Here is a 22248-nt window from a genome sequence, read left to right as displayed (position 1 = left end):
AAGGAAACAAAGTTACAAGTTTTGTGCAATCATGCCTCGTCGGAAACTATTGGATGCTGAACGTTGGCAGGCTATTGGAATGGTTAGAACTGGAATGACGTACAGGAGGGTTGGTGATCACTTTAATGTCAGTCATACTGTTATTTTGTGTCTGGTACAGCGCTGGAGAAGAACTGGGTTTGTGGATGAAACTACAAGATCTGGAAGACCCCGAAAGACCACAGAAAGAGAAGATAGACTTCTAAAACGTCTTGCTAAACAGAGTCCTTTTGATACTACAAACACGCTGAGAAGCAAGTGGAACACCCAAGCTCGAATCAGTAGAAGCACGGTTAACAGGAGGCTAAACAAAGAACGGATGCGATCATGTCGGCCAATTAAACGTCCACTCTTATCCCAGAGACACAAAGAAGCAAGATTACAATGGGCAAGACAGCATAGGAGGTGGAACATTCGGTCATGGCAGAGAATACATTGGTCAGACGAAAGCCGGTTCTTGCTTCACCCGGTAGACGGCAGGGTTCGGGTATGGAGACATCCAAATTCTGCATACAAACAACAGCATGTATTGGGAACGAAGGCCTTTGGTGGAGGCGGTGTAACAGTATGGGGATGCTTCTCTTTGCAATGTAAACTAGAGCTACACATTCTTGATGGCACCTTAACTGCCCAAAAATACAGAGACAACATTCTAAGCCCATTAGTTGTGCCTCATTTCGATGATCATTCATTAGCAAGTCGACCCGTACTAATGGATGACAACGCTAGACCTCATCGGGCCCGCATAGTTCAAGACTATCTTCGCCAAGAAGCCATTGAAACCATGTCTTGGCCCGCCATGTCCCCAGATATGAATCCAATTGAACATGTGTGGGATTATCTTGGTCGTAAAATTAATCAGAGGACCCCAAGATGTGAAAACATACAAGAATTGAAAGACTCTTTAATTCAGGAATGGAGACAGTTCCCCCAAAACCGCCTACGACGACTTGTCCACAGTATGAGAAGGCGTGTGAAAGAACTGTACAAAAGTCGTGGTGGATATACACATTATTAAATATCCATGCTTATAAAATGTTGAACATTGATAACTCTTTAATTAGATGTCAAGAAAGTTAAACATGCTAATTGTCATCATTTTTTGACAACAACAAATTAAAGTGAAACTTTAAATTCTACATTTTTTGACTTGAAATCCTTTCTTTGGAAAATTATCAATTCCATAAAACTAATTAATTATCAGATAATTTCGAAACATGCATTGACTAAGGAAAGTTTAGATCTACTAAGATTTTAAAACGAAAATTATAATATTTAATTGGATAAGTTTGAGTTTTATGAAATGTTTAAAGATTTTCGCAAAAGAGTGCTGGTCCCTAACTTTTGAGTAAGTGTATAATTAAATGTATATAGAGTAACTTTTATTCGCATATTTTTGATAGTCTTATTAAAATTCTAACCAAAAACACATAGTTAACCGAAGATTGACCATAGGTTCATTAAAAGTTCTTGATACGCATATTCGGCATGTATACATTGGTAAACAAATTGGAAGTGTATGTGTTTCGAGCGAGGAGGGGCAGGGATAGGGTGGAATGTTTACTTCGTATGTTTCTTATTGCATTATTGTGGTCAGGCAGAAACAATCCATTTTATTATAGGATCGAAAGAAAGAGAGAGGTAGAATTTTGTTTTTGCTTGTCTGACAGTATGGTATCATTTTTGTCAATAAACATCTTCCCGCTATGCATTTTCACCTGCCAGTACAAATGAATATTTTTTTTTTAGAATTCATTGCATTTGTCTATAAAAGAAAGCAAAAGCACACTTTCCAATACCCCCAACAACCCCGTCCACAGACGCACGATTTTAATTTGCAGCACCTAAAATTTAAATACATTTATTAAACTGATTTTGAACATTTGTAGCTAATTCAATAATTTGATAAATTATAAAATTTATTAATTGTAAGTAATTGTGTATATCTATTTTTCCTTTTGTTTTATTTTCTTTTCATCGGCCACTACACTATTGAAAATTGTACTCAATCTGCCTGACGAAAGAAATTGCGTTATTACATTTTGCATTCCTGCTTTTTGCTTAAACTCGACGCGAAATGTAACAACGCACAATGTAATAATCCAAAAATTGTGTTATCACATTATGCATTATTACATTTTGCGTTGATCTCGACGCAAAATGTAATAACGCGAAATGTAATAATCCTCAAAAGTGTGTTGTTACATTTTGCGTTATTACATTCTGCGTTGATTTCAACGCAAAATGTAATAAAGCAAAATGTTATAATCCAGGTTTATTACATTTTGCGTTGTTATTACATTTCGCGTTGTAACAGTGCGGTCAACCCTGCTTATTGCTTGACAGAGCATGCAGAGTGTGTGGTCATCTCTGCTCTGTAATTGGCATCTCTTAGCAGCAAGTGTGCGGACATCCCTGCTTGTTGCTGCATCTTGTGGTACAGCAATGGTGTGCGGACATCCCTGCCAGTGTCTCTAGTGTAGAACCGTGTCTATAGTGTCAAGTGTGCGGTCATCCCTGCTTGTCACTGCGCAAGGGCAAGTGTGCGGTCATCCCTGCTTGTCTCTTGTGGAAGTGCGCTGGTGTGTGGACTTCTCTGCCAGTGTCACTTGTTCGCTACCAGTAAAGACCTTATATAACACAGTACCAAGTGATAAAGACTGCGCAAAAATTGTATTTATTTGCAGCATCTCAAGGCTATCACTCAGTTTTTATCACGGGTACGAGCCTGCGGGGGTTCACAGGCAGTGACCTCCCTTGCACGTTACAATATGCACAATAATCATAAAATTAAAATTTTGTAAATATGGCGTTAACATGGTATAGATATGTCATCCACTCCTGATTGACAAACTCTGACATAACTTATGCATGTTATGTGTGGAGACAAAATCAAACGTGTTGGGCATGGGCTAAAGCAAAGACCACGTGATACAGTATTCCAAATGATTAAATGACACGTGATACAGTTTTCCAAATGATTAAACGACAATTTTAATATCAGACCGAATATTACGAGATTTTGCTCCAACAGACAAGGATAAAGCGCGTTCTACAATATGTCAAGTCTTTTCCCGCCACATCTCGCAAAAAAGAGGAGAAATGTAGTGGCGGATCTAGAGGGAGTTGGGGTGGTGGTTAACATCTTTTGAGAGTGAGCGAAGAACCCCACATATTTGTTGTGTTTTTGTTAAAGTAAAACAATATATCTCTGTGATTAAGATAAGTATAAACTCTAAATGTTTAAACTACTTTAAAAACATCTAACTTTCGCCAGATCTAGTTCGTTTGTACCAAACTCTGTATGGAGACGCAGGGGACTATATATGGGTAGTTTGCTTATATATGTAGTAATGTACATAATTGTATTATGTATTGAAGAATATCCTGTATAAATGGTGCCTGTTTTGGAGGGAAACATTTGAAATTGACAACCCAAGGAAAACCATTGTCAACCGACGCGTCAGCGGATGTTGACAATGGTTTTCCGAGGGGTGTCAATTTCAAATGTGACCCTCCGAAACAGGCACCATTTATTTTATTATACTGAATATCTTATTGATTTAGGACATGTAGGACGTCAGCAAAAAAAAAAAATCGTCGATCGTCTTTACGTTCATGTATAGAAAGCTTTCACACTCACCGGTTCACTAATCTCCTTATTGTTTGTTTGATACTCAAATTAGATTGGGCAACTATAAGAAAAGTTATTAGGAAAAACAGAAAATTTGTGGACGGACGAGTGACAGACAGCTAGACAGACGAATGGACAGAGTGATTACTATAGGGCACCCGCAAAGCCTTCAATGAATGCAAATATCATGAAGATTTGACCTTAACTTCAAACAAACAGCAGTTGCAGATAAAGGTTTACATTAATCTTAAAGTGACAGATAAAGAAAAGCCTACTAAATTTTCTGCAGCAGGCTAGATAATCAATCCCAAGGGATTAATTGTACCTCTCTCATCATTTTCTTTTAAATTTACAATAAGAACTTTTCAGTATTAATAATAGAATGGGTTTTTTTATACAACGACATTAAAAATTAATAATATACTTGAACTAATATATATTTTTAAAAAAAGTGAAAAAAGTAAATCAAAAAATCTTCTTTAATCTATTTCATGTTTTTAGAATTCAATGGAATCATAACTATCCAACAAAAATAAATAATAAAAATTCATATTAAAATCCAAATTTCAGAGTGTTCATGGCGTTCCAAAATGACTTAACTTCAAAACAAACTTCATTTGCAGACAGAGGTGGTAATTAATCTCAATGTGACAGATAAAGAGAATGCTCTGGATTTTCTTCAGGAGGAAAGCTAGTTAATCCCAAGGGACTCCTTGCAGCATTCAGTTTACAATGGGAACGTCTTCAGCAGTTATCTCTCTTTGCCTATGCATTCTTATATAAAGTTAAGGAATCTACTCCACCACCCCAGCTCTTAACCATGGGACATAGAGAACCAAACTTAGCATTAAAATATATATTTTTGCAAACTGAACTACCATACCAAATTTGTAATTGATTGGACAACCATAAAAAAAGTTGCCCGTTCATTCTTATGCAAAGTCAAGGAATCTACCCCACCATCCCAGCTCCAAACCAGAAGACATAGAGAACCAAACTTAGCATCAAAATATCTATTTCTGCCTACTGAACTACCATACCAAATCGAACTTGATTGGGCAACTATAAAAAAAATTATAAGAAAAAAACAGACAATTTGTGGACGGAAGAGGGACAGACGGACAGACAGCTAGACAGACAGACGGATGGACAGAGTGATTACTATAGGGCACCCGCAAAGCCTTCAATGAATGCAAATATTATGAAGGCTTGACCTTAACTTCAAACAAAAAGCAGTTGCAGACAAAGGTTTACATTAATCTTAAAGTGACAGATAAAGAAAAGCCTACTAAATTTTCTGCAGCAGGCTAGATAATCAATCCCAAAACAAACTTCATTTGCAGACAGAGGTGGTAATTAATCTCAATGTGACAGATAAAGATAATGCTCTGGATTTTCTTCAGGAGGAAAGCTAATTAATCCCAAGGGACTCCTAGCAGCATTCAGTTTACACTGCAAACATCTTCAGCAGTTATCTCTCTTTGCCAATGCATTCTTATATAAAGTTAAGAAATCTACCACACCACCCCAGCTCTAAACCATGGGACATGGAGAACCAAACGTAGCATTAAAATATGTATTTTTGCCAACTGAACTACCATATCAAATTTGTAATTGATTGGACAACCATAAAAAAGTTGCCCGTTCATTCTTATGCATAGTTAAGGAATCTACCCCACCACCCCAGCTCCAAACCAGAAGACATAGAGAACCAAACTTAGCATCAAAATATGTATTTCTGCCTACTGAACTACCATACCAAATTTGAACTTGATTGGGCAACTATAAGAAAGGTTATTAGAAAAAACAGAAAATTTGTGGACGTAAGAGTGACAGACAGCTAGACAGACAGACGGATGGACAGAGTGATTACTATAGGGCACACGCAAAGCCTTCAATGAATGCAAATATCATGAAGGCTTGACCTTAACTTCAAACAAACAGCAGTTGCAGACAAAGGTTTACATTAATCTTAAAGTTACGGGTTAAAAAAAGCCTACTAAATTATCTGCAGCAGGCTAGATAATCAATAAGGATATGGAAATAACGAACAGTATTCAATCTCAACGTCCATTAAACAAATATACAAAACAAGAGCAGAGCAAACACGGACCTCCGAAACATCAGAGGTGGGATCAGGTGCCATGGAGGAGTGAGCATCCCCTGCTGACCGGTCACACCCGCCGTGTGCTCATTGTCATAATCAGGAAATAACGGAAAAAATCCGTAGTCAATTCAGTGTATAAATAATGGACTAACAATTGGTATGAAAAACGTCAGTCAGCATTTCATTCAATGATAAATTGTATTTGCTGACAAGGTCATTGTATCGACCATAGAATTTACGAAATGATGACTTTAAACGAGACTGTTGATATTCTTGTTTCATCAACTTGCTTGTCAATAATTTACCTCGTTTAAGAAATTGTTCATACGTAGAGCATGCTCTTGCGTATCGAATCAACTGAGATATAAATACTCCGTATGCAGGTGATGAAGGTATATTGCTGCATAAGTAAGGGAAGTTGACGATAGAAAAGTTAAAGTCATCACGTTTATCATATAGCTTGGTTGTTAGATTACCATTTGTGTCTTTTTCAAGTAAAATATCCAAGTATGAAGCAGATGTGTTGGACTCTGTGGTATCTTTTATCTCAAGCTCACCAGGATATATCGTGTCGACGTAGGAATGGAAATTATCATTATTAATTGACAATACGTCGTCGATATATCTAAATGTCGAGTTGAAGGCCACAGCAAGTCTTTTTTTCTTTTCACGCAAAAGATTTTGCATAAATTCTGCTTCATATGAATATAAAAATAAGTCTGCTAATAACAGAGCGCAATTTGTACCCATGGGAATTCCAATAGATTGTTGGAATCGCAAGGGATTAATTGTACCTCTCTCATCATTTTCTTGTAAATTTACAATAAGAACTTTTCAGTATTAATGAAAGAATGGGGTTTTTATACAACTACATAAAAAATTAATTATATACTTGAATTAATATATTTTTTAAAAAAGTGAAAAAAGTAAATCAAAAAATCTTCCTTAATCTATTTCATGTTTTTAGAATTCAATGGAATCATAACTATCCAACAAAAATAAATAATAAAAATTCATATTAAAATCCACATTTCAGAGTGTTCATAGCATTCCAAATTGACTTAACTTCAAAACAAACTTCATTTGCAGACAGAGGTTGTAATTAATCTCAATGTGACAGATAAAGATAATGCTCTGGATTTTCTTCAGGAGGAAAGCTAATTAATCCCAAGGGACTCCTAGCAGCATTCAGTTTACACTGCCAAAATCTTCAGCAGTTATCTCTCTTTGCCAATGCATTCTTATATAAAGTTAAGGAATCTACCCCACCACCCCAGCTCCAAACCATGGGACATGGAGAACCAAACTTAGCATTAAATTATGTATTTCTGCCTACTGAACTACCATACCAAATTTGAACTTGATTGGGCAACTATAAAAAGGTTATTAGAAAAAACAGAAAATTTGTGGACGGAAAATTGACAGACGGACGGACAGACAGACAGACGGACGGACAGAGTGATTACTATAGGGCACCTGCAAATCCTTGCGGATCCCTTGTTATTGTCATCCTGTGCAATTATGATTTTTTATATTATACTGTATGTTCGGTTGAATAGAAATATTACTTTTGAAAAATTTTAAACTTTATTTTGGGCTTTTTGGTCATAGGGGTTTAAATAACATAAAATTAATCATAATAACACATTTTACCAGCAAAATTAAATTCTCAAAAATGCAGCTTGTATTTCTTTACTTTAGGATTATAGAGTGAATAAGTTGATTGACCAATGCTAGAAAATGGACAAACTATCACCAATTGTGTGCAGAAAATTTTGCGTCGTAAATTGCACTGTTACAACGCGAAATGTAATAACAACGCGAAATGTAATAAACCTGGATTATAACATTTTGCGTTATTACATTTTCTGTCGAGATCAACGCAAAATGTAATAACGCAAAATGTAATAACACAATTTTTAGATTATTACATTTTGCGTTATTACATTTTGCGACGAGATCAACGCAAAATGTATTAACGTGCCTTTTCGTTGTTACATTTAGCGTTATTTTATTTTTGCACTGAAGACAACGCAAAATGTTATAAAACAATATGTAATTAAACAAAATATAATAATATTTTTGATTGCGTTAAACAAAAAAAATCATAAAATTGATTCAAATATATACCTGTTACCAACATGGGAAACGCGCTATAAAATATTTTGAACTAAAACAATGAGATCAATGTTAGATCTTTTTCCGGACATAAGTACATTAAAAATGTATCGTTTTCTGATTCTGATTTTAGTTATATTGAATACATTGTACTTAATTATAAAGAATTATTTTAATTTTGATTGGAATATTTTTGATAGTCTTCTTAAATTTCCAACCAATAAAACATATTTAATTAACAAAGATTGACCATAGCTTCATTAAAAGCTCTTGATATCCATTTTCAACACGTATACACTGGTTAACAAATGAATAGAAGTATATGTTTGTCAGGCGAGGATCGGACGGGCAGGGATAGGGCTGGGTGTTTACTTTGTTTGTTTATTATTTAATTACTGTGGACATGCAGAAACAATTATTAGAGGTTTGAAAGAAAAGAGAGAGAGAGAGAGAATTTTGATTTTGCTTGTCTGCAATGCCGGGGATTTGCATGGAACAGTATGGTATTATTATTGTCGTTAAACCCCTTCCCGCTATACATTTACATATGCTAGTACAAATAGATTTTTTTTTATTCCTTGCAATTGTCTATAAAAAAAAAGCAAAAGCACACTGACCCAATACCCCAAACAACCTTGCCCACAGATGCTTGTTTCTAATTTGCCACACATTTTATATGAATGCATTTATTAAACGGATTTAGAATGATTTAGAATACATGTAATTTATTTAATCAATATATTTTAAAAAAATCATATATTGTAAGAAATTGAACTATTTTTTTTTTATTTTCTTTTCATCAGCCACTACGCTATTGAAAATTGTACTCTATCTGGCCGACGAAAAAAAACGTTTTTACATTTTGCGTTCCTGCCTTTTGCTTAAACTCGACGCAAAATGTAACAACGCAAAATGTTATATTAAAAAAATTGTGTTATTACATTTTTCGTTATTACATTTTGCGTTGAACTCGACGCAAAATGTAATAACGAGAAATGTAATAATTCTCCAAAATGTGGTGTTACATTTTGCGTTATTACATTCTGCGTTAATATCGACGCGAAATGTAATAACGCAAAATGTAATAATCCAGGTTTATTACATTTCGCGTTGTTATTACATTTTGCGTTGTAACATTGCACATTATTTTCATAATGGGAAAGTCACACTGATAAAAACATATTAAAACATATTTCTACAGTTCTCCCTACACTGTCACATGAAAGTTCTTAGCAGAGCTCTCTCTTTGTATATCAATGTCCTATTCACAACATGTGCACTGCTTCAATAAATATAAATACATTGAATGTTATAACTTTTATTTCTATATAAGGATGATCTGCAATATGCTGCATTATTGCACAAGAAAATAGCACTATAAAACTAGAAAAAAAAGAAAGGAATGAAAAAGAATTCCAAAAATAATCATAAACCCCAAAACCCATATAATCTACCCTTTATATAAGTAACATTGATAATTGTATGTACATGTATATATGAAAAATATATAAATTAAGCATATAAAGTGAAAAAAAGATAAGTGATAAAGAGAAACAAAGATGACTTTTTCCAACAATCGGTGGTAATTTTCCCCTGAACATAAATCCATACATAATAATACTATACATATTGCTAAATCTCAATTATAGCTATATCTTTGGATAAGAAATCCATCTCATTGGATAGAAAACTATGTATTGCTAAAACCTACACTTTCAAATCAGAAACTGTCATCTCTCGGTGTCAAATATTAATCAATGGATTAGATAAGCCTTGGCCTTTGTCCTCGGGTAACTAGGCGCTGAGAGCCATCCTGATCTGTCTGTCATGTTTTCCCTCAGACAAGCATGTGACGCTCAGAAGTGGATGGTCAGTTTTCTGTAGATATTTCTGAAAATTCAGACATGGTGTAACTTTATTAATCCTCAAGATCTGATGAATGAACTTTCAAGGTTATGACCATAAACATAACAACATGTAAGATCTAGTTTTGCTTAAAGGAAAAACGTACAAATTTGATAAAAATACACTGTAAAATTAATTAATAAAAGTTTGTGTGTTCTGGTGTAAATCAAGATGTATAATTTATATCTACTGATAATACAGTTCTGCTTACATGGGCATAAGTCATTGCATTCTTTCTTTTATCACTATTAATAATACAGTTCTACTTACATGGGCATAAGTCATTGCATTCTTTCTTTCAGCTACAGAGGTTTCCAATCCAATCCAGACGAAGACAGCTTTCTTGGTGTCGACAACAAACACATCCTAATGTTAATAAGTCAACAGAAATATATTTATTTCATTGTTGTACTCATCCAAACTATGGTGAGTTTTAAGCAAGTGTGACTTAAGACAGATCTGAAAGTCTCGATTTTTGATGTCAAATTCCCAGTGGAAATTATTTTAAACAGCAGTCTTCAGCGTTCACTCACCTTGCTATCCAAATCAGACGTGGATACTGACCCACTCTTCTCTACTTTAAATGTCAGATTTCCCGAGGCATCAGACAATCTATGGAAACAAAATGTTGTCATACTTTGATGAAACAAGGTGTAAATTTAAATGATGAAGCAAGTGGCTTTTATTTTATTTCAACGTCTTTTTCAGAAGCCCCTATCTTATAAAGTTCTTGAAGTAAATAATATTCCATTCAAACAATAAAAAACATTTTTAATACAGAAAAAAGTAAAACTTAGAAGGTAACAGGAAAACCTACTTCAAAGACATGCATAATTTATTTCTAGATGTGTGCATGTCTTTCATGTGGAGACTTAATTGTCATTTGTCTACCTCCAGAGGTTTTCAAGAAAAATAGAAAAAATGAAACATTCTGAATTCCTAATACATTTATTTGATGAATATTTTCAACCTTTACATCAAGTCAGTCATTTCAGAATCTTAGACTTTGTCTTTGAGAAAATATGTGATTGTGTTTGTTTATTTGTGCCCCAATACACTATATGCCCCTTAGCCAACCTGAAGAGTTCCACTGTCAAATCTTTCGGCTTCATGTTCTCTGCTTCATCTGGAACATCATCTTCCGTCAGGGCATTGTAAAACTCGTGCTGTAAAAGGGATAGGGGCATGGTAAAACTCGTGCTGTAAATGGGATAAGGGCATGGTAAAACTCGTGCTGTAAAAGGGATAAAGGCATGATAAAACTCATGCTGTAAAAGGGATAAAGGCATGGTAAAACTCGTGTTGTAAAAGGGATAAAGGCATGGTAAAACTCGTGCTGTAAAAGGGATAGGGGCATGGTAAAACTCATGCTGTAAAAGGGATAAAGGCATGGTAAAACTCGTGCTGTAAAAGGGATAAGGGCATGGTAAAACTCGTGCTGTAAAAGGGATAAGGGCATGGTAAAACTCGTGCTGTAAAAGGGATAAGGGCATAGTAAAAATCATGCTGTAAAAGGGATAAAGGCGTGGTAAAACTTGTGCTGGAAAAGGGATAAGGGAATGGTAAAACTCGTCCTCGAAAAGGGAAAAGGGCATGGTAAAACTCGTGCTGTAAAAGGGATAAAGGCGTGGTAAAACTCGTGCTGTAAAAGGGATAAGGGCATGGTACAGGAGGCCCATGGGCCTTATAGGTCACCTGAGCATTATGCAACAACTTTCCAGTGATTGAATTTGATTCATGTTTTAAGCCAGATGCTATGGCATTCACAATTTTGAAAGAGGCATCATTGATCATCATAACTAAACACTTAGCAGTTGCTTAGTTTGGTTACTTAATACCCATAGACAAGGCAGAGGAACAAAAAATACATTTCAACTAATTATTCATATTCAGCAATAATCAGTAATGCCCCTACTACACATGAACTCCTGACCCTTAGGCCTAGATCCACACATTGCCCAATATTTGAAAAGGTATCCTTATTTTTCAAAAATATTTGATTAATACTAAGGAGCAGAATTCAAACAATTCATTCATTTTCAGTCTATAAGTACAGCCCCCCCCCCACCCCCACCCCCTCTATGGTACCCCTGACCCTGGGTCCTTGAAATTCACAATTCTGGAAGCTAACGGTCCTTGTTCGTAACTATATAGGTAATTCAACTGCTTAAAACCCAGGAGCAGAGAAGAAAATTTTCAAAGATTTTATGTATTTCACTATAATCAATAGAGCCCCCCCCCCCCCTAACACCAGAACCCTGACCCTAGGGCCCAAAAATTCACAATTGTGGTAGAGGCACTCTTGCTCATTATAACTATATATTTAGTTAGTTTATTTAATACCTAGGAGCAGAGAAGATTTTCACTACATAATCAATAGAGCCCCCCCCCCCAACACAAGAACTCCTGACCCTGAGGTCCTAAAATTCACAATTTCGGCAGAGGCACTCATGCTCATTATAACTATGCACTTAGTTAGTTTATTTATTACCTAGAAGCAAAGAAGAAGATTTTCAAAGAATTCATGTATTTTCACTATATAATCAATAGCCCCCCCCCCCCCCCTGAACACACGAACCTCTGACCCTGGGGCTGTAAAATTCACAATTTTGGTAGAGGCACTCTTGCTCATTATAACTATGCACTTCAATAGTTTATTTAATATCTAGGAGCAAAGAAGAAGATTTTCAAAGAATTCATGTATTTTCACTATATAATCAATAGAGCCCCCCCCCCCCCACACACACACCAGAATCCCTGACCTTGAGGTCCTAAAAATCACAATTTTGGTAAAGGAACTCTTACTCATCATAACTATGCACCTACTAAATCTATTGAATAACCGGGAGCAGAGAAGAAGATTTTCAAAGAATTCATGTATTTTTACTCTATAATCAATACAGCCCCCCCCCCTAACACAAGAACCCCTGACCTGGGGCTTTAAAATTCACAATTTTGGAAGAGGCTCTCTTGCTCATTATAAATATGCACTTCGATAGTTTAATTAATACCCAGGAGTAGAGAAGAAGACTTTCAAAGAATTCATGTATTTTCACTATATAATCAATAGAGCCCCCCCCCCAACACCAGAACCCCTGACCCTGGGGCCATAAAATTCACAATTTTGGTAGAGGCACTCTTGCTCATCATAACTATGTGCTTAGTTAGTTTATTTAATGACCAGGAGCAGAGAAGAAGATTTTCAAAGAAATAATGCATTTTCACTATATACTTATTTAGCCCCGCCCTAGCACTAGAACCCCTGACCCCAGGGCCATGAATGTCACAATTTTGCTAGAAGACTCAATGCTGATTACAATCATGCAAACAGTTTGACTGCTTGATGTCCAGGAGTAAAGAAGAAGATTTTTAAAGATTGCATTAATTTTAGTGGTTTTGGCCCCACCCCTCAGGCCCCAGAGGTGAAGAGATCATGAAATTCACAATTTTTGTTCCCCTTCACCCATAGATGCTTTGTGCCAAATTTGGTTGAAATTGGTTGAGTAGTTGCAGAGAAGAAGCTTAAAATGTTCAAATGTTAACGCACAACGCACGACGCACGACGACGGACGAAAACAGATAGCAATAGGTCATCTGAGTTTACTCAGGTGACCTAAAAACTTGTGCTGTAAAAGGATTTTCCTCTAAGAGCTACTTGTACTTGTCATGTAATGATATTAAAAACAGTCCAGTGTACCAAAAAATTTTAGATAATGCCTCCATGCTCCTTTTTCAAAATTAATTGATTAGACACAATTTTGTTTTTATCTTGCTGATCAATTTTGTGATTTGTTTTATAACTGTATACATGGAAACAAAATGAAAATGTCATGTTAGAGCATAATCTCCTCTTGAAAGGATACATGTACTTCAGAATCCATACATTATATTATATACTCCTCCATGGCAACTGATCCCACCTCTGATGTTTTAGAGGCCCTTGTTTGCTCTACTCATGCTTTGTATTGTTTTTTGGACTTTGATATTGAATTTTGTTCATTATCTCCATATCCTTCATTAAACTAAAGAGTGACTACAATATGGTAACAGTTGACACTTGCAACATAGTGATTTCTTATTCCCAATGGTCTTCAAATGCATTGTTTACTTAACACATGAACTTCATACTTTTATAACAATTGTTTGGTTTCCCTGGAACTTTGCTGTAAGCATATTTTACTCTAAATGTAAGGATTTGCAATATATGGACATTTTCAAAGAACAAAAAGCATTCTACTATATTACTAATGCAGCAATATTTCCATGCTAAAATAATTTAAATATTATGGGAAAGACATACATTGTTTAATAATCAACTCAGTATCACAATGGCAGTATCTCACAAGGCCCAAGTTTATAATTTATTTTTTATTTCCTTTTCTGTATTAAATGTTAAGTCCATAAAATGTATACAAACTGTATTCATAAGGTTTGTCCCAAAAAATAAAAGAGTTTTTATTCAGAATTCTAACCTGATAAAAAAAAATTGGACCCACTTTGTGTTGGATTGTATATTTTCTTCTTTTTGAAAAACAAACTCATTAATTTGCCTTTTGGATTCCAAATTGGCAAATTTTTAGCAAGCTTGAATCAACATTGATAGGCATGTATGCTGACTAACAGTCATTATTAGATATGTTTATGCTTAATATGAAGATTTTTCCTATATCCTTTTATATATTTGGAATTTCAAAACAATTTTTTGATCTCATCATGGTCAAACATCAATTTAAAAATTCCCTTTATAAATAAAGCATCCTACGTAAGCTTTAGGCTATACATCACTGTAGGAAAGCGGCTGACCGTAGTATATACTACGGTCATCAAAACATGTCGGCCGAGGTCACCGCTTAGAATTTTTTAGTCAAGATTTTAAACATTTGTCAGTTTATTTGTGTCAATTCTTGCAAAATTTAAATGAACACTAATGAGAACTTACTATTAGTTATTGTTACTTACTTGAATTTAAAGAAATAAAGCTGTAGTAGGACCTCAAAGATTTTGACAATGATGACCGTAATAACAACACTCGACAAAGTAGATGACGACCGTAATATAATTATAGAGATGACCGTAGTATATGTACAAAATCAATTGAGACGAAAATATCTTATTCAATATCAGTACTAGAAGTTCAATACAGATTACATTATACAAAATCTATATACTAATACGTTCTATTTCCACTAGTTAAAAGTTATAGTTCTTAATGCGCTCTTTTGTGAAAAAGTCAGGGAATGTACAAATCTCGCGGGATTTCTGGGACATACGTAACATAAACATGTAAACAACATGTTGAACGTCGATGAACAAATCCTAACAAAATGCATATGAAATATTTAATTGTTGTGAACTTTATTTAAATCAAGAGCAGAGATGACAAGGATATGAATTTGCATCTATTGGTGATCGTATGTATCTATTTATCGTAATGGTACATTTACAGACAATACACATACCTCGGAAATGTCGTGTATTTTTATTAATGGACGATAAAGTTAGGGTTTTCGCTTTCTTACATATGTCTTTTAGTTCTTCTATTCTTTAGTTATAATGACAAATGGACTTAACATTCAAAAGTAGATTGAGACTTGCATGATTTGTATTATCCGCAACGCCATTCTGTCCCAGTCAGACGACCAAACGCGCCTCTAATTCTGAAGAGTACACTAATGGAAATACAAGGTATTAGTATGGAGGTCATAAAAAAAGAACTGAAACGTTTTAAATATGATTGATTTAGCACTTATCGATAAGAGAAGCCACGCTTAATTTAGAATGTTAAACAAAGTATTAATAAAAATCTTGAAAAAAAGTAACACTTTTCTTCGACCTTATTTTATTTTTTTCTTTTTTATTATACAATATTATATACATTATACATATAAAATGATAATATTAATAATTGCGACTATTAAGTTTATTTTGCATTCTTTAGGAATAATATTGATATTGCGACCATCACTACATTATAAGTCCTAGTCCTCCTCTGAAAAAAGACAAACATCGCCCTTCAAACAGTTTTAATTGCAACTGTTACCCAAAATGACAGTGACTCATCACTACATCTCATGTATAATAAACCGTCCTTTGTTTATAGAACTTGCCGATATCAAGCAACAGGTCGAGTGCAATGTTGCCATGTTCTGATGTTTTTCATTAATGCACAAAAGACATCCAAACGACCAATTTCGTCCATTTTCCTGATAACATCAGAAAGAACACTGTGAATTTCACTGCTTTCTGTGTTAGTCTCAGCATCTTGTCAAAATCACATTGCTGCTGACGTTTACTTTCATGAACTTCATTTTTTTTACTCTCAACATTTATACACACTGTATATTCATAACTGATTTTTTTTCTTTAAGTCCAGATAAGTATATACTCTCAGTATAAAGGAAAGTGAATAGATTTATGTATAGTTTTTTTCAGTTTCTGAATATGCTTTGTACACTGAACAAAACTTCTAAGTTTTCACCTTACATTTTTTGAAGTTTTAAAGAACAAATGCAAACAATAAATGATTTCTTTAATTCTTGGTTGATGATGCATAATTAAGTTCAATGTTGCATAAATCTCATGTAAGTATCTCGTCAGAATTTTAAGCAAAGTTTCAAGGAAATGATGTACCCTCAAAATGAAAAATTCACACAAAAAATCTACATTGTATATGGAGTATAACCACCACTCGCTCTATAAATTACTTCAAGACAATTTTTACTGTTGGAAACCATGTATCCCTGAATAGGAGATTGACCCATCTGCTGCCACACCTACTGTATAGTTCTTTCCAAACAGACGAAATTGTGTGGAAAGGCAGGGCTTTGATTTTTATCATAAAATCCTAATAATGTTCTATGGGATTCAGATCCGGGTATTTGACCGTGTATCACACAGATACCTTGTAGCTAATATTCTGGAGAGTGAAGCACGGGAGTGCACCGATTCAGACTACTGAGTACTTGGACTGAATTTATACTGTCACGAGCACGGATTTTTTTTTTTAACATTTTCGTACGATTGAAATTGTTTGTTTTCATGTTCTGAAGATTGTTTCTGGACAATTTACCAACCTTTAACCCTGGAGCGATGCGAAAGTTTGTCCTCAGACGAAGATCAAGGTCAATTCCGGTTTGGTTGAATTTGTCAAAAACTTTCAAATTGTGTTATTTTGGTGATCGATGAAAAACGACACACAACATATAGAAATATGTGCTTAAGTGGGTTTTGATACGGTTTGTTAATTTTTAAAAGTAATATCAAGTACATCTAGAGAGTTTACTATTGCTTGCAATAGCGTATGTAGCCCCGAACTGTTCCCCTATTTCCATGGCAACTATTGATAATTTCGGACAAGACTTTCATTTTTTGTATCACTATAACAGTACCCATTAGGTAAGATTGGAAAACCATCAATTTTTATAAGTCCTTTCAGTTCTATGATTTAAACATCAAAGTTAAAGAATTTTCACCTTCCTCTAGTCTCCATGGCAATAATCGATTATTTGAAAATTTTATATGTGAATCGCACAACTACAATTAAAATTCACTAAAATAAAAAAAATGGTTTCATGACGAATATTCAAAGGCTTAGAGAGTACCCTTGCGGACAAAATTCGTCACATGACAATTTTTAGGTTTCCATGGCACGGGTAGCCATTTTTAAACTAAAGGACCATATGGCACAGCTACTAGCAGTGATCGTCCTTTGAGAAAAGTTTCAGAAAGATTGTCCCAGCCATCTTCGAAAAACAACCTGGACAACAAAAAATTGTGTACAGTCGCAATATGTTGTCACCGACTTCGTTCGGGACGACATAATAAAGCATCAAAATAAAAGTGAGTAAAATGTTGTGCAAAGATGGTCAAGATATTAACATTCCAACGACACTACCTTCTATCTCAATGGTTATTTTGCCAAAGTTTTTTCAATTTGATAATGGTCATAAAAAGATGCAAATTACACAAAACACGCAAAGTACAAATTTGTTTATTGCCTGTAAGCTTCGTCACGGAACCTTGTTTTTCATCGGTAATACTTTATTTTCTTTCTACAGTTGTTCAGAATACTCATTTGTGCAATAATTTGAAAATATCATACCATTCTATAAATAGTTTTAAAATAAATATATTGATAAAAGTGAATACTTAAAAGTTTTGTTAAGTGTGTGGCACGTCAAATTCACAAAATTGAGCCAAATATAGTTTCACAGTTGATAAACGAGGTTTTACGACTGTAAACCATAGTTTACAAACCATGAACTATAGTTTTCATGTGTAAAACTATATTTAACGGTTGTTAAGTAACTATAGTTTACGAATAGTAATCTAAGTTTATCTGTCTTTAATAAAGTGTTTTACATTAGATTTTAATGGAAAACATAGATTCACGTTTGAAAGCCATATGAAATTTACAATCGTAAACTATAGGTAAGAATTGTTAATCATAGTCTCACAAATCGTGAAACTTTATTTATCAGATCGTTAACTATAATTAAGACTTGTAAACCATTGATTACAAATCCTGAAACTGTATTGATCAGGTAATCCATGTTTTGTAATTGCAAATGATTGTTTTCGGTGTTAAGTATAGATTACGGTTGTGAAACATAGATAATCGCGTTAATTATGGTTTACAGATGTAAAATATAGATTAACGCTGTTGACTATAGTTTACAGTCCGTAAACTTTTGTTTACAACCGATAAATTTAGTTTATTGACAGTGAAACTATGCTTAGCTCATTTTGTGAATTTGGCGTGCCATAGCTATGGTTCAAAATAACATGAACATCTTTGTCATGTTGACCAACATGTCTAAAAAATTGTTTTTACAATAGCTCCAAAACTATGTGTGGTATAAAGTCAAAACTTTTACAGCGTATAAATATATCATTGATTAATAGATAGAAAGTATCACTTGATAACAACTATTTTTTAAAAGATATTTTTTGAGAAAAATTGTATCAGAAAATGTGCATATTTAAAAAAAAAAATGCACCTGGTTATTTCTGTTCTTGTTGTGAAAATCAACATTGTAAAAATAATATATGTTTATCATTGAAGGGCAGGTTGGGCGTGAATGGTCTCTGAAAGGCTGTTATTGAAAGCATGACAAGTTTAAAGTCAAGACCCCAATAGAATCTGCTATTTGCAATGTACTTTCACTTTCAAGTCTTAACATTTGAACAAAATACACAGGGAAAACAACTTTCCAGAGGCTATATCCAAGTCCAACTTGCCCTTCATTGATAAACATATTTTGTTTCTGCAATGATGGTTTTCACTAAGATCACGGAATTAATTAGGTGTATTTTTTGAAAATATATACATTTTTAAGACGAATTTTTCTCAATTAATATTATAACAAGTGTTTTTTTATCAGGTAATACTTTCTATATGTTAATCAATGAAAAGTTTATAAAATGTAAAACTTTTAACTTTATACCTCAGATAGTTTTGGGGCTATTGTAAAAATAAATTTTGGACATTTGACGAAACCTTAACACAAAAATAACGTGATATGTCTGTCTCTACAACAGAAATGAAACCACATTAGATTATATTTATATATTACGGTCATCCTACTTCATTGGGAACAATCTATATAACGGTCATCTTAAAATTTTGTTACGGTCATCATTGGCAAAAACTTTGAGGTCCTACTACCGATTTATTTCTTTAAATTCAAGTAAGTTATACTAACCTATAGCAAGTTCTCATTAGCGTACATTTATATTTTGCAAGAATTAACACAGATAACCTAGCAAATGTTTAAAATCTTGACTGAAAATTTCTAACCGGTGACCTCGGCCGACATGTTTTGATGACCGTAGTATATACTACGGTCAGCCGCTTTCCTACAGTCGCTTTTCCAACAGCCGCTTTTCCTACATGTAAAGTCATAACATGCATTACAACCTGTCCTGGGGTTATAATGTAAATTCTGTGGCGTGGAATAAATTATCGCGTAACTTCGCGAGAAGCACCACATGTGAAATAAAATTACTCCCCTTAACATTTCTGATGCTAAAATCTATGTAAAATCTTTTGATGAACCGTCCATTTGCGATTTGTTTTTCTCGCGATTTACCGTTCAAGAGCTCATTCGCAATAATAAGTACTCTCGAAAAATAAGGAATCTACAGTAATCAAGTAGTGGGATAAATAGAGTAACAGGGTTCTCCATCATTTAAAATCTTACTGTGTTGCAGAGTTTACGCGAAGCACTAAAATTTCGCGGTATTTTCGCCATCAAATTCGCAACTGAAACTGATTCATTATAATAACAAAAGAATACATGCACACAAATGGTATGGTCGTACATGTACATAGCCTATTGATGAAAAGCAGAGGAAATTCTGGTCGATACAGTCGAAGTACTCTACATTTTTAGAGTAAATTTGCCGTGAGTATTAGTCAGTTTTCTAGATCGTATAACCGAATTACACAAAAAAGAAACTTCAGCACAGTTAATTACTTTTAAGAGTTCCTTATTCGAACATGTTGAAAATTTTAATCATTTACATGAAATGACTTCGGTACGATTTTATGATTCACATACAGTACTAACATTATCCTACTGTAGAGCCGTCATTCTTTAGAAAAGACACATTTAAATATAAAAAAAAATCAATCTATTTTAATGTAACTACCAATTAACAACCGTTACTTGGAAGTGTGAAAACATATTACCAGGGTATTTATCTTTGTTCCTTCATGCGTGAAGTCCGGCGAGGGTCTAGGGGATAATTGATTATGCAAGGTGAAGCCCTAGTAATTAAGTGCACCACAGTTTAGAATTGAAAGACGGTAGGATTGTTTGATTAAAATCTCACTTAGTTAAAGAGAATTTATGTTTAGATTTTCTAATTATCACAGATCTTACTGTGTCGGCAAAACTTTTACTGTGTCGCAAGCATTAAATCTGAATCGTTACTGTGTCGGAGAAAATTTTACTGTGTCGGGAGCAACACAGTAAAACAGCTCATGGAGAACCCTGGAGTAATAAATAAACTACCTGGTATATAAATAAATAATAAATTGGATACAAATACACTCTTATTAGTATGAAAAATTAACAAGTGCAAATTGTAAAATTGTAAACATGATAAATAAAACATAAATGAAATAAACACATGTTAGTATGTTAATTACTTAGTGCTGAGCCACTACACCACTATACAAGCCTCCCGGGTGTGAACTAGCGATACAATCCCCCGGATATTTCTCTCCATACTCACGTCCTTTGATAACAACCCGTCATCCAGAACTTCTGAACGAGCTTTCCCGTTCCGCTCGTCTTTTAATTTAAGTATGTACTGCATGGCCTGCACAATGACACGTACTACAGAGTTATTTATAGAACAGAAATAAGTTGTATATCTACATTTACTTACACTCTTATACAACCCCTCTTCCTCAAGAACTTCTGACTTGGCCTTCCCTCTGCGCTCGTCTTTCAGGGCAATCAAATACTGCATTGCCCAGTGATGCGGTGTGAACATATGATTGTCAAATGACAGTGACTCATCACTTTATCTCATGTATAATAAACCGTCCTTTGTTTATAGAACTTGCTGATATCAAGCAACAAGTCGAGTGCAATGTTGCCATGTTCTGATGTTTTTCATTAATGCACAAAAGACATCCAAACGACCAATTTCGTCCATTTTCCTGATAACATCAGAAAGAACACTGTGAATTTCACTGCTTTCTGTGTTAGTCTCAGCATCTTGTCAAAATCACATTGCTGCTGACGTTTACTTTCATGAACTTCATTTTTTTTACTCTCAACATTTATACACACTGTATATTCATAACTGATTTTTTTTCTTTAAGTCCAGATAAGTATATACTCTCAGTATAAAGGAAAGTGAATAGATTTATGTATAGTTTTTTTCAGTTTCTGAATATGCTTTGTACACTGAACAAAACTTCTAAGTTTTCACCTTACATTTTTTGAAGTTTTAAAGAACAAATGCAAACAATAAATGATTTCTTTAATTCTTGGTTGATGATGCATAATTAAGTTCAATGTTGCATAAATCTCATGTAAGTATCTCGTCAGAATTTTAAGCAAAGTTTCAAGGAAATGATGTACCCTCAAAATGAAAAATTCACACAAAAAATCTACATTGTATATGGAGTATAACCACCACTCGCTCTATAAATTACTTCAAGACAATTTTTACTGTTGGAAACCATGTATCCCTGAATAGGAGATTGACCCATCTGCTGCCACACCTACTGTATAGTTCTTTCCAAACAGACGAAATTGTGTGGAAAGGCAGGGCTTTGATTTTTATCATAAAATCCTAATAATGTTCTATGGGATTCAGATCCGGGTATTTGACCGTGTATCACACAGATACCTTGTAGCTAATATTCTGGAGAGTGAAGCACGGGAGTGCACCGATTCAGACTACTGAGTACTTGGACTGAATT

General features: G+C 34.3%; 1 protein-coding gene across 1 annotated transcript; it reads right to left on the bottom strand.

Moving 5' to 3' along the window:
* Window positions 1-9616: 9616 nt before the first annotated feature.
* Window positions 9617-21282, bottom strand: LOC134280613 (gelsolin-like protein 2). The gene is made up of 5 exons (XM_062763056.1): window positions 21201-21282; window positions 10881-10969; window positions 10337-10415; window positions 10074-10169; window positions 9617-9788 (listed from the first exon to the last, which is right to left on the bottom strand). Exons 2-5 carry the CDS (start codon window positions 10913-10915, stop codon window positions 9693-9695), a joined length of 306 nt encoding a protein of 101 aa, XP_062619040.1. The 5' UTR covers window positions 10916-10969; window positions 21201-21282; the 3' UTR covers window positions 9617-9692.
* Window positions 21283-22248: the final 966 nt, after the last annotated feature.

Source organism: Saccostrea cucullata, unplaced genomic scaffold (assembly GCF_032062105.1).
Source record: "Saccostrea cucullata isolate Sc308-1 unplaced genomic scaffold, CSIRO_AGI_Scuc_v1 ctg6396, whole genome shotgun sequence".
Classification (NCBI taxonomy): Eukaryota; Metazoa; Mollusca; class Bivalvia; order Ostreida; family Ostreidae; genus Saccostrea; species Saccostrea cuccullata.
This window is presented reverse-complemented; position numbering and strand designations above follow the sequence as displayed.

Excerpts from the sequence above, each read along its gene's own strand:
- LOC134280613 (XM_062763056.1), bottom strand. The coding sequence starts at position 10,915 with ATGAAGCCGAAAGATTTGACAGTGGAACTCTTCAG. Across the intron at positions 10,170-10,336 it reads CGTCTGATTTGGATAGCAAG|GATGTGTTTGTTGTCGACAC; the intron begins GTGAGTGAACGC and ends TATTAACATTAG. Across the intron at positions 9,789-10,073 it reads ATGCAATGACTTATGCCCAT|AAATATCTACAGAAAACTGA; the intron begins GTAAGTAGAACT and ends CTGAATTTTCAG.